Raw genomic sequence first — 13,377 nt, forward strand, 5'->3', positions numbered from 1 at the left:
CCCCATGGGCCTTACTTTTCTCATTTGTGAAATTGGGCAATAAAGATTACACCTACCTTGTATGGTTTTTGTGTAAATCAAATGAGTTCATATTTATACAATGACTTAGAACCGTGTCTGGTGTATTGTAAGTACTCTGCAACATTAGTTACTATTACTATCATTGTTATTTATCACCATCTCCATGACAGATTCATGTTCCTTAGACTTACAGTAAATCTCCCAGAGATGCCCGGGTATGAGCCAATATATTCTTTATAGGAAGTACTTTAGACAAATCTGAATGTCTTAAACAATCAAAGTATCTCCTTCTCACTTCAAATGCATAATTAGCACTCTTGGCCTCCTTGGCAGTTTTTAAAATGGAACTAAGCTTAATAACCAAAATTCTCAAGACCTCACTAAATATATATGAGCTGAATAAAAAAATTAAGATATATTTACTGAAAACCTATTATATGCCAGATACAGGGGATTCAAAGAAATTTTAAGTCACCCTTTCTTTTCTACAAGAGTTTACAATCTAGTGGAGAGAAGCAGATAACCATTTGATTCCCATACAGAGTGTTAAATGCTTAACACTTTCTTTCAAAATTTGCATTGGCTCCATTCATGCTTTTTTCCCTGATCTGTCAGTCAGAGCAGGGTCTTGGCAAATTAGTGAAGTAGGCACAGTTTGTCTTTGGCTCCTTCCCTCTCCTCTTGAGACATTCCCTTTCCATTCTCCAGGAAGTCCCTTCCTCCTCCAGGCAACTCTGAGTCCAGTTGTAGGATTGAAAACAAATGGTTAGAATCCCTGCTGATAGTTTTTTTTTTTTTTTTTTTTTTTTTCATAATGTAAGAATTTTCCCCTCCTGAGATTTTTTTTTTTTTTTTAATGTTTTGTTTTTTCTGGAGATGGTGAAAAATCCCAGGACCTAGGAGCAGGCTAGGCAAGTCCTCTACCACTAAGCTACATTCCCAGGCCAGCATTTTTATAAGGAGCTTCTGAACATGAAACACTGTTAGAGCTGAAGGAATGAATCCCCACAGGAAGAATTTCAGGCTACCAGCTACCTGGGAGGAACAGTCTCTTAAGTACTGGCCAGTTTTCATTCTCTGTTGTAATTGCTTTTGCCCCATCTCCATCTTCATTTTATTTTCCATGCTTTCTGGGTTCAAATATACACCAAATAAATAAAAATAAATTGTAGATATTTTCATTATTGCTTGCAATTTTGCTGTGTTGCTGGACAAGAATTTGGAACACTGAACCTTCAACCTATTTTGCCCCATTCTGACAGGATGTTTCAAGTCCCCTTTTCCACTAAACACAATTATCATGCTTCATCTTCACCACAGAACTCTTACTTCTGTTAAATTAAAACATGCAAACCTTTAATGGGAAAAAGGCATATTTTATTCATTAATGAAAAGGCAAAACATGCTCACAATGCTTTCTATTCAAAGGTTGTGTTGTGGCATTGTTGTGCCTGTTTTTGTCCTGCATAAGAGAAGCAGGTTCCAACAGGCTAGCCTAGTATTAGAATTTATCTCTTTTCATGCATAAGAAGTTCATTCTTTTAGAAGTTAATCCTTTTCTTTACAAGGGACATACTATCTCTTTAGAAATTAATCAGTTTTTGCCTTCACATTTGGTCTTGAATTGCCACATAGCATTGTTCCCCTTTCTAAATCATTTGTTATAGCTAAATAGAGGCCCATGAATTGCTGCAGCTGCCTTTAAGTGGGCATTTTTCTTCAGCTCATAGAATAAGCACTGTGTGTATTCTTCCTTCACAAACATTTTTTTTTAAGTTTCAATGATGGTTTGAAAGAATATTCATTTTCCATTGGAATTCAAAGCTGCACAGTGAAGAATACAAGTCCTGAATATATAAACAGTAACAGTTCAACGGCACAAGAAAATTACTATTTGTGAAATTCAAAATTTTCTGAACACTAAGCCATAAAATAAATCTTTTTTTTTTTTCACTAACTTTCATGATCATTTTCAGTAAGACCTAAACAAGAGGGCCCAACAACAGTTCCCTTTTTTCTTGGAAAGCAATTGGGAAGCAAATGTATCAGATATTCTCCAAAGAATTTAGATGAGTCTCTGAAGCCCTGGCCTTCATTTTCTGCTCTGGAACTCCACCATGGCGAATGTCTTCAGGGAGCTTTATCACTAGATGACAGAGCACACATCTTTATTTGAGAGGAGAAACTAGAATGATTTTGAGTCTAAGATGGCATCAACCACTGAAATGGACAACATGGAGTAGAGGGTAGAGGAAGAAAAAAGCAGAAAGAGAAATAAAAGTAAAAATATTTTAGTTCAATTATAATCAATATAGAAAATGAAAGTTTGTCTTCAGAGTCTATTAATATTTACTGTCCCATTTGTAACACTCAGGCAAGAAAGAAGAAACATTGTTGTAGCTCTCCCTTGGTTGATTTCAGATCATTCTGGAAACATTCTGGTGAGGTGACGGAGGATGCAGCTGTGTTACTTGAAATCTGTCTGGTAGCTCAGAAAGGATTATGGATAGTTGCCTGCAACCTAACAGTCTCTACAACACAGAGAAGCCAACCTTGAAATCACAGAACCTTAAGACTAACAGGGTTGTCTTAAGTCAGCCTTCCATCTAATATCTAAATAGTCTACAACTTCTTGATAAGTGATTGTCCATCCACTGTGCTCCACACTGCCAGTGACCAGATTCCCACAACCTCCTCCCATGGCCCATTTCCTCAACCACATGACAGCTGACTTCTGAAAGCCTTCTGCCCCAAAAGAACAACAATAAAAAACAACTTTTCTAGGCAAGAACCATACGTCTTCTAATGACAGAACTGAAAAATAACTTCCTTATTTTGCCCTGACTTAAATTCTTATGTCTATAGTTTCAAATATGAAGAGATGATATTTTCTCATCCTCTATTTGGCTTCAATATTTTTTATGAAAGTGTGCAGCTCTTTTTAACAAACATGCTATTTCAGTAATTCCTTGAATTTTTCGTTCAAAGTTTGTATGAGTCCTTTCCGTGGTAAGATAATATGCTAAAAATGACTGGCAAGTAGGTTAATATTAGTAGCAAATAAACTCAACCAGATATGAGAATGAAAACTTATGATATCAAGAGAGAAAGAATTCTTGCCAGCTGCAGTGGCGCACTACTGTAATCCCAGCATCTCGGGAGGCTGAGGCAGGAGGATCGGGAGTTCCAGCCAGCCTCAGCAACAGTAAGGTACTAAGCAACTCAGCGACACCATGTCTCTAAATAAAAAATACAAAAATAGGGCTGGGGATGTAGCTCAGTAGTCAAGTGCCCCTGAGTTCAATCCCCGATACCCTACCACCACCACCACCAAAAAGAGAGAAAGAATTCTTAGCATTTACAGAGGGGTTTCTGAAACTCAGAATGTCCAAAATATCCCTTGGTTAGTTAGGAATCATCATTTTATTGCTAAGATAAATTTCTCATTTTCCAACTAGACAGACGGACATCACTCTTCTTCAACTAAACTTGAAATGCACAATCCCAATTTCCTGCTCTTTACCTAGTTCATGTTTGTGTACCAAATAAGAGCTATGTTTAACTTGTTACTAAAGTTTCCTTCTTCTGTTTTTTTTTTCAATGAAGACCTAGTTTTACTTGCACATTTTTCACGAGCATCAAATAGTAGGTGATCTTTCAAGCTTGAACAGCAACAGTTGTATCGCTGAGGAAGGATTTCTTGTTTCAAACTGTCTAGATAATGATTTACAGCTATTTTTGGTAATTCTCAAAATGACAGCTCCTTGAATTTTTCTGTATGCAGAAAAATTTGCTGGACTAGCATCTTTCAGACCCTGGGAGGCTCATCCCAAACCTTGGCATGTGGAGACAAGGGAATGCCGTGAAATTCTTACTCCAGGGGGAACTGACCTGTCCGGCATTATCTTGTGATACATGTGAATGTTTGATGAGGTTACCCCAAATGTCTGTGACCTCCTGAGGCCTGGAATTTGTGGGACAGGATGAACCTATGAACATATAGGCTTTCAGCATTCCAAGACCACAACTGGTTTGACAATAGTTGAGTTCCTCTTAAAAAAAAAAAAATACAAACACTACTTTGCAATATCTGTCTTCATGTAGTCCTTAATATATGGTTGCTAAAAAAGAGAAAAGATGCAAAAGGGCAAAAAGTAATAATTAACAACCTTTGAAATTCTGAATGTTATACAAAATGCATGTGGGTGCCATGCCTATTGAAAGGCATAAACTAGGGAGTGGGGGAATGTGGAAAAGAAGCAATAAGAGGGGAAGGGAGAAAAAAACATAATAGGCAAGATAGGGAAGTAGAAAGAACTTTTTTTTAAAAGTGAGGAAAAGAAAATGTTTTTAATACCTTTCATTCATCTCTTTACCTCAATGGATCTGCATTATCTACAGGATAAATTTCAGTCTCTTTAAGCTGATATTTAGTCTGTTCCATGATCTGGACCCAACTATCTCTCCAACATGTACCTCTGATTTACTTATTGACTGTTCCTTGGACATTCCTTTGGGGTTCTTATTTCCTTGCCTTTACTCTCTAAAGAAATTCCTGTGTACCTCTGTGTACCCTCCAAGACATGACCCCAGGGACTGCATTTAGACATTTTATACAGGTAGCATTTATTGACCTTGTTCTGAATACTCCTCAGAGTTTTATCTAATGCCCTACTCAGATAATCCCCTGTTCCCTTGACAACAGTGATGGAGGAGGGATGGTTTATTATAAGTGCTCTGACTCTATATTAATTTCTATGTATTTTTTAAAATTTTTATTATTAGTTATTCAAAACATTATATACTTCTTGACATATCATATTTCTTTTTTTATTGGTTGTTCAAAACATTACAAAGCTCTTGACATATCATATTTCATACATTTGATTCTAGTGGGTTATGAACTCCCATTTTTACCCCGTATACAGATTGCAGAATCACATCGGTTACACATCCACATTTTTACATATTGCCATACTAGTAACTGTTGTATTCTGCTATCTTTCCTATCCTCTACTATCCCCCCTCCCCTCCCCTCCCATCTTCTCTCTCTACCCCATCTACTGTAATTCATTTCTCTCCCTTGTTTTTTTTTCCCTTTCCCCTCACATCCTCTTATATGTAATTTTGTATAACAATGAGGGTCTCCTTCCATTTCCATGCAGTTTCCCTTCTCTCTCCCTTTCCCTCCCACCTCTCGTCCCTGTTTAATGTTAATCTTTTTCTCATGCTCTTCCTCCCTGCTCTGTTTTTAGTTGCTCTCCTTATATCAAAGAAGACATTTGGCATTTGTTTTTTAGGGATTGGCTAGCTTCACTTAGCATAATCTGCTCTAATGCCATCCATTTCCCTGCAAATTCCATGATTTTGTCATTTTTTAGTGCTGAGTAATACTCCATTGTGTATAAATGCCACATTTTTTTAATCCATTCATCTATTGAAGGGCATCTAAGTTGGTTCCACAGTCTAGCTATTGTGAATTGTGCTGCTGTGAACATCAATGTAGCAGTATCCCTATAGTACGCTCTTTTAAGGTCTTCAGGGAATAGTCCGAGAAGGGCAATAGCTGGGTCAAATGGTGGTTCCATTCCCAGCTTTCCCAGGAATCTCCATACTGCTTTCCAAATTGGCCGCACCAATTTGCAGTCCCACCAGCAATGTACAAGTGTACCCTTTTCCCCACATCCTCGCCAGCACTTGTTGTTGTTTGACTTCATAATGGCTGCCAATCTTACTGGAGTGAGATGGTATCTTAGGGTGGTTTTGATTTGCATTTCTCTGACTGCTAGAGATGGTGAGCATTTTTTCATGTACTTGTTGATTGATTGTATAGCCTCCTCTGAGAAGTGTCTGTTCAGGTCCTTGGCCCATTTGTTGATTGGGTTATTTGTTTTCTTATTGACATATCATATTTCATACATTTGTGTATTTTGTATGTATGGTTTGCTTGTATTTTGTTTATGACATGGGATTTAGACAATTACAAAAACAGCTCTTCCTGCTAATTTTCATTGTGCTACTGCTATCAGATACATGTCTTCACTTCACTAAACTCTTGGAAAAATTTTCCTACCCTGTCAGTTTTTACAAACACTCCATTTTGATTGAAACCTGCATCTAGTACTACAAGTAAAACAATGAGCCATCAGCTTTTACTGAGTTGGTTTTTTTTTTTCCACATTTTTTATTGGTGCATTATAGTTGTCCATAATGGTAGAATTTCTTGTTACACATTCATACATGAACACAATATAACAATCTGGTCAATATCATTCCCTAGTATTTTCTCTTCTCTCTCCTCTTCCCTCCCACTGGTCCCTTTCCCTACTGATCTCCCTTCAATTTTCATGATACCCCAGGCCTCCCACCTTTCTTTTCCTTTTTTCTCTCTAGCTTCCACATATAAGAGAAAACAAATGATCTTTGACCTTCTGAGTATGGCTTATTTTGTTTAACATAATGTTCTCAAACTCCATCCTTTTTCCTGCAAATGACATAATTTCATTTTTATTTATGATTCAATAAAACTCTGTGTGGTGTATACATGCATTTTCTTTATCCATTCATCCATTGATGGACATCTAGGCTGGTTTCATAGTTTAGCTATTGAGAATTGTGCTGCTATCAACATGGCTATGTATCACAATAGTATGATGACTTTAATTCCTCAGGGAAAAAATACCAAAAAGTGGGATAGCTAGGTCATAGGGTGATTTCTTTCCTAGTCTTTTGAGTAACCTCCATACTGATTTCCATAGTAGTTGTACTAATTTACAGTCCCACAAACAGTGTAAAAATCATCCTTTTTCTCAACATCTTCTCCAGAACTTATTATTCTTTGTGTTCTCGATGATTGCCATTCTGACTGGTGTGAGATGAAATCTCATACTCAGAGCTTTTAAAGAAACTTACCGTGTAGAAAGTATTTGATAAGAGTTTCTATTTTTTGCATGATGAGAATGAATACTGAATAAAAAAGATTTAATAACAGCAGTAGGACCTCAGCATTCATATATACTTTATATGAATATAAAGTATATATGAATGAGGATACACAGGAAAAAAACAGATATCCAGGAGCTAGGATGAAAAGGCTTCACTTTTATAGAGCAGTACCAAATGAATTCCTGCAGCTTTCCAAGTTTAAGTGCGGCTTTGTCTTTAGAGCTTGTCTGCATGTGGGCATGGAGAAGTGTGATGACCCTTTATAACTCCAGGGACCTCCATAAATTAACTGTTTATGTCAGAGATAGTCAAGAAGAGAGGCTCAAGAAGACAGTTTATTATCACTCAACACATACTTGGACATTTCAAAACCAAAACCAATAAGTTGAATCTATAATATTAGCCAAAATTCTAGAAAGAAAATTAACAAAGATTTTTGTAATACCAATTTACTCCAAGGAGCCAATCCTATCCTCTTTAAAAAAAAAAAATCTATATCCTTGCTAACCCCTGAGAATTAAAAAAGACTGCAACTATTTTCATAAGTATGAGGACGTTATGTTTCTACATACTGAAGTTAAATTTGGCAAGATGGTCACCAAAATGTTATCTGTAAAATTTTCCAGATTATGACTCTTAGACATGTGGTTCATTCACAGACAGTCTCTAAGCCCTGAGTATAAGCCTGAACTTGAACATTATGTGAGCTTGATGCCCACAGCAGTCACACCGCATGTGCCCTTCCCAAGGGCCTCCACCATTGGAACTAGGGATATATATGCTCCGGAAGTATAAAAAGAAACAGGGTCCTCAACTTCCACATATGAGAGAAAACAAATGATCCTTGACCTTCTGAGTTTGGCTTATTTTGTTTAACATAATGTTCTCAAACTCCATCCAGTGAATTGGTGACAATTCATTCCAGTGCCTGAAGCAATAGTATATCAAGGTATTGATGTGGCTGTTTCCAAGTTTGTTGAATTTTAGTGTTTGGTACATGTTAGTAGTTCCCCTTCTGTTACAATCAAAATATTTTGGATACAGTGAAATAAACTTTGCTTACAAACTCTCCTTACACCATGGTTCACTCTGGCTCCTCTTCCTGGAAGGTGTCTTTCCTCTGACATGTTAGAAATGCTGTCTGTTTGTCAAGGGTTCAAATCCCAGCACCTCTCCCAAAGCCCTTCACAACTACAACCCATGGTGACATCTGCCATCTTCTCAGTTCCAACATCATTTTTCTTCTTAGGCATTTATGTATGACTTATTTATTTGTTATTTTTTTCTTACATAAATCCTTTTCTCTAACTATACTATCTCCCTCTGACCAAGACAGTGTAGACCAAACGGTGTAGCATAGTGACTGTCCCTTGCAGATACTTGTTAAAAAAAAATTGCTGACTGATTGGTATAATTTGTGACCTTTATGCTGAGTTACCCTTAACATTGTCAAGGAAAAAAAGAACCCTCATGGGCTGGGGTTGTGGCTCAGTGGATGAGCACTTGCATGGCTTGTGTGGGTTTGATCCTTAGCACTGCATATAAATAAATAAAATGAAGGTCCCTTGACAACTAAAAAAATATGAAAAAATAGATAGTTCCATATATATGAACACCATTCTGAGCAGTTTTGCAGTTTTCACATTTACAGTTGTGATTTCAGTATCAATAAATACACCTTGGTACTGGAAACCATGGCAATTCTTAGATACTAGCAAATAGTATGGATGATCCAAAATATTAATTTATCAGTGAAATAATGCCAAGAAAATTAAAATTATCAGATGCCTCTACTAAAGTATTCTTCTCTGTGAAAAATACTATTTTAATAAACCCTCAAGTACTTGACTGTGGGGTCAAAAGAAAATGCCTAATTATTGTGACAAAATGTATTCAAAGCCTTAATGATATACATATTTTGACCCTTCAATTTTACTTCTAGAAAACACATTCAAAAGAAACGATGATTTACGGATAGTCATTAGAGCATTAAATGTAACATATAAAAATATTTACAAGCCTAAATAAGAACAAAATAGGTAATTATTTAAATAAATTGTACATCACATAAGAGAGCCTTAAAATGTGTGTTATGCAAGAATATGTCATGAAATGGAAAGAAATCAATATATTATATGAAAAAAGTCTTAAATATAATTGCATTTTTAAAGCCTTAGAAATATATATACTCCAAATATTGATATTAATATCACTTTGTTATGAGATTTCATATTTCTAGATTTTTTTGGTTAAAGAATAAGTAAATATAAAAGTATCTAAATTTTACTTAAATGCTTAGTTAGAACATCAGAATTGCTCATTAGGGTCATAGATCTATAGCCAAGAAAAATATTATTTATTATTTTGAATTAATTACATGATAAGCTAAAGAAAGGATCGTTCCTGATTTCTTTAGTGAGTGGGTGTCTCGTGGCTAAAGCCAACCAATGGCGGGGGATAGTGGGGAGCATGTCCTTCCCTGGCATCACTGGTGCTCACGACTCTTGCTCGATGTTGTCTGTAGGTCCACGGCAAGTGCATGTGCAAGCACAACACGGCAGGCAGCCACTGCCAGCACTGCGCACCCCTGTACAATGACCGGCCCTGGGAGGCAGCTGATGGCAGAACAGGGGCTCCTAAGGAGTGCAGAAGTAAGTAACAAGCCCCCACGCTCAAAGCCTTTGTACAGCAAACTTATCTGTGGACTCCTTCTTGTCTCTAGAAACACAATATAAAGTGGTAGGTGAGATACTACAACCTACACAAACATAGCCATCCCCTGCTCAGTATGACTCAACCACTGGAATTAGGACAGTGTGCACAGTTGCCAATAGTACTGACTTGTGTTGCCTACCTGCTTGGACACTCTGTGAGACCTAAGCACTCTCCTGGACAATTTGATATAATACAAACCTTACTAGACACAAGAGCAACTGAGTAGACATAGAAGCAATTCTCATAGCAGAAATGTTAAACTGTAATTCATGAAACTATCTATTCTGAATTCAGCTCTCAAAACAACCCCCCAAAAGTGGGTGGTGTTAATTCTATTTCAGGGATCAGGAAATGGACCCCCAGTAAGATGAAGTATCTTGCCAAAGTTAGTAAATGAAAAAATCAAGACTTGACAAAGTCCACTGACTCAGAATTGGTAGGTTTTTTTTTCCCCCAGAATATCATAATGCCTTCTTTTCAGTACTTGAAATGACAGATCAGATTTGAAATTAAGCCAGTAAGAATGAGATTGCTTTACTAGGAGTAATTTTGGGTTTGAGATTGGAGATTAGATAGGAGAGTAGAAAATATGGTATTATGAAACATTTTTTCTCTTTGAAATTTAAATGTTCAAAGAAATGCACATGCCCATAGTAATGTTTACACTCAGTAGATTTAAAGGCAACTACCGTGGGTAAATTTGGGAGAAGTCTCTTCCCATACATAATTTGGAATCATATTGATTTATTTTGTTTCTAGGAAATGTAAAGGATTTCCTCTAAGCATAAATCTTAAATTATCTCATAATATGCTTTTTAAAGATACAAATCTAGTCAAGATATCATAACATATCAAGGAAACAATGAAAAACAATACACAAATATTTTCACATACAGTTGGCTTCCAGGAAAAAGTCTAGATTCTTATTTTAAATCACTCATCAAGAGAATCTAAATAATTTCTCCTAAATTCCTAGAGTGCCATTCTGGTCCTTTTTGCAGAAACTTACTGTACATCTAAGTACACACAGAACACAGAGACGTGTCCCCCAGTGCTACTGACTGATGGTCTTAGAAATGCCACTGAGAAACTGTTACATAATGTGGGCCTCTTCTCTAAGGAGATTGAGGCTTCTGTAGCAGACTACCTTATACTCACCACAGGGACAACAGCTGAGGAGTGGACCTCATGAAATAGAAATCAATCTGCTGGCCAAGTTGCCATTCTCTTCCACCAGAAGTTTTCTTCCAGGCTTTGGAGTGAGCATAAATTCAGACTCAGATCTGCAATATAAATTGCCATTTTCAAATAATGTCTGGCAATCTTGGTTTTTTCCTAGTAAGATCAAGAGACTCAAAGTGACCTTGGGAAGTAGCAGGAATGGAAGTAGTGAAGTGTTACCATCAAAGAGGCGGGGAAATAGGTAACCACTCAAATAGTCTTTGCAAAATAAATTCCAACCCCAGTTGACAAGATAAACAAAACATCTCTGTCTGGCCAGACAACAAATCCACACTCTATTGACTTCATGCATATCCTAACACTTATTTTTAATCAACAATATATAATGAAAAATGGGAGGATATGGGGAGCTGCTCTGAATGACCATGCCTTCCAGTCCTGAAGCACGAGGCTCTGACCAATCACCATACTCATGGTGGCTTGGGTGTTGACCCAGCTCACAGCAAGGCCATCTTCTTAGGAGGCATACCCCTGAGGTTGAGTTACACTCACCTGTTCCCTTGTAATCCTACCCCTTCTGCCCTTTTATGGACAGAACTTTCTAAGAACAGTGTCCCCCCCACCCCAATAAAAGCTGACTTCCAAACGTGCTCTCACTGTCTCATTAGCCTCTTGTGACCTTCTCTTGCTCTCCCTTTTGGGGAGCCTGAGGCCAAGAGCCAGGGAAGCCATCCTTAAGCTTGTGTAAAGGTAAATTGTGTCTTGCATTTTATTTTGTGTCACTACAAATTCACACGAGAGACCGTAGTTGAGCTGCCCACATTTGTCGGGGGTGGCAGAAGGATAGAAGAGAAACTTTAAAAAAATAAACTATTGAAGGCAAGGATAAAGAACATAAATAGGTATGAAGAAGCTGGAGTTCTCAGTTATACCATTTTTAGATTCTTTCTATTCTTGTACTGTAGTTTGGCGAGGCAGCCAGCGCCTCATTTGGGGGTTCTTTTTCCTGCAAAGGAAGGTGTAAGCCACCTGATAAATTAAAGTCTAGAATAATTGGTTAAACAAAAGAGAAACTCAGAAAGATAGTTTCAAAAGGGGAGCTCCTGATAGGTCCAGCCCACACAGAAGCTGGAGCTGAACAATTAGAAAATGGTTCCAGTGGTTTATTTAAGGGGGTACATCAAAGGCAGGGGTAATGTTTCAAGGGTGGAGTCTTGCTTCGTGATGTCTTGCAGTCAGCAGGTTGGTTGGCATCTTGGCAGGTCACACCCATCTCAGAGGGCTGTGCTGCTATAGCAGGTCACCCCATCTCCGGTGCTATGTGGAACGTGGGAATTCACAATGTCAGTCATACATGAGGAAATGTCCACTGGAAGTAACCGAGACAACAGATTATCCTGTTCACTAGGCTACAATGTACAACATAGTCCACACACAGCCTATGGACAGCTCTCAATACTGTACACTCTTCATAAAAACTACAAATGAAATAAATTATCAAGCAGCTTGTCCTGTATATTTTTTACTGCAGTGCTGAGATCAAACCCAGGGCCTCCGACATGCTGGGCAAGTGCTCTACAACTGAGCTATACATCTGGCCTTCCCATCCAACTTTTAATTACGTGAATATAAGAGAATCTGTTGCTATATGCTTAATTATTTGTGTTCCTCCTCTGCTTCTTCTTCTTCTTTTTTTTTTAATCCAGCCTGCAAGTGCAATGGGCATGCTGATACCTGTCACTTTGACATCAGTGTGTGGGAGGCATCAGGGAATCGCAGTGGTGGTGTCTGCAATAACTGTCAGCACAACACAGAAGGTCAGCATTGCCAGCGGTGTAAGCCAGGCTTCTACCGTGACCTCCGGAGGCCCTTCTCTGCTCCAGACGCTTGTAAAAGTAAGCCAACTCATGGTGCCTACAGACAAGGATGGCTTGTACAAAAGAGATGAGTCTTTCCATCCTTGTTTTGCTGGTCCAAGGAACAGAGGTCATGAAATTGTCAAACAGTATACTCATGGATAACAGTTAATTTCCTTGTTGTTAAGGGGTAAGGATTTTAAGCATGTTAGGTGAAACAGTTCAATAATCATACTCTTTTTCATGCTCCATGAAGTAAAATTATTTCCTGTAGCATCACATTTTGGAAAATAAAATGAGCAATAAGAGAAAAAAAAATGAAGAGGGAGAGATCTTTAAAATGCTCTTAAGAATCCCTATATGAGTAGGGATTGAACTCAAAAGTGATGACATACAGAGTATTATCTATGCATGCTTTCCTCTCTATTGTGAACTTGAACACCTGAAAAATCACAGGTTTGGGGTTTAGTATGTACTGTGGGTGACACTGCTCTTGTGTGTCTCTGTATCTTAACTAATTTCAAGCATAGCAAGGATTTCATGCCCTCCCCCAAAATATTAACTTCTCATAGAATGGGTTCTGCTTCTTTGTTGGCATAACCCCAAGAAGATTATGTGAAAAAAAGATTGAATTTTAAAATATCAACCTAATTCATGT

The 13,377-nt window shown here is 37.6% G+C and overlaps 1 protein-coding gene across 1 annotated transcript in view; it reads left to right on the forward strand.

Moving 5' to 3' along the window:
- Ntn4 (netrin 4) overlaps positions 1 to 13,377 on the forward strand; it is a 106,785-nt gene that overhangs the window by 53,266 nt on the left and 40,142 nt on the right. Inside the window, exons 4-5 of the mRNA XM_027927904.2 lie at positions 9,491 to 9,617; positions 12,570 to 12,758. Coding sequence (XP_027783705.1) covers positions 9,491 to 9,617; positions 12,570 to 12,758 — 316 coding nt within the window. The remainder of the gene's footprint in view (positions 1 to 9,490; positions 9,618 to 12,569; positions 12,759 to 13,377) is intronic.

This window comes from Marmota flaviventris, chromosome 3 (genome assembly GCF_047511675.1).
Source record: "Marmota flaviventris isolate mMarFla1 chromosome 3, mMarFla1.hap1, whole genome shotgun sequence".
Taxonomy (NCBI): Eukaryota; Metazoa; Chordata; class Mammalia; order Rodentia; family Sciuridae; genus Marmota; species Marmota flaviventris.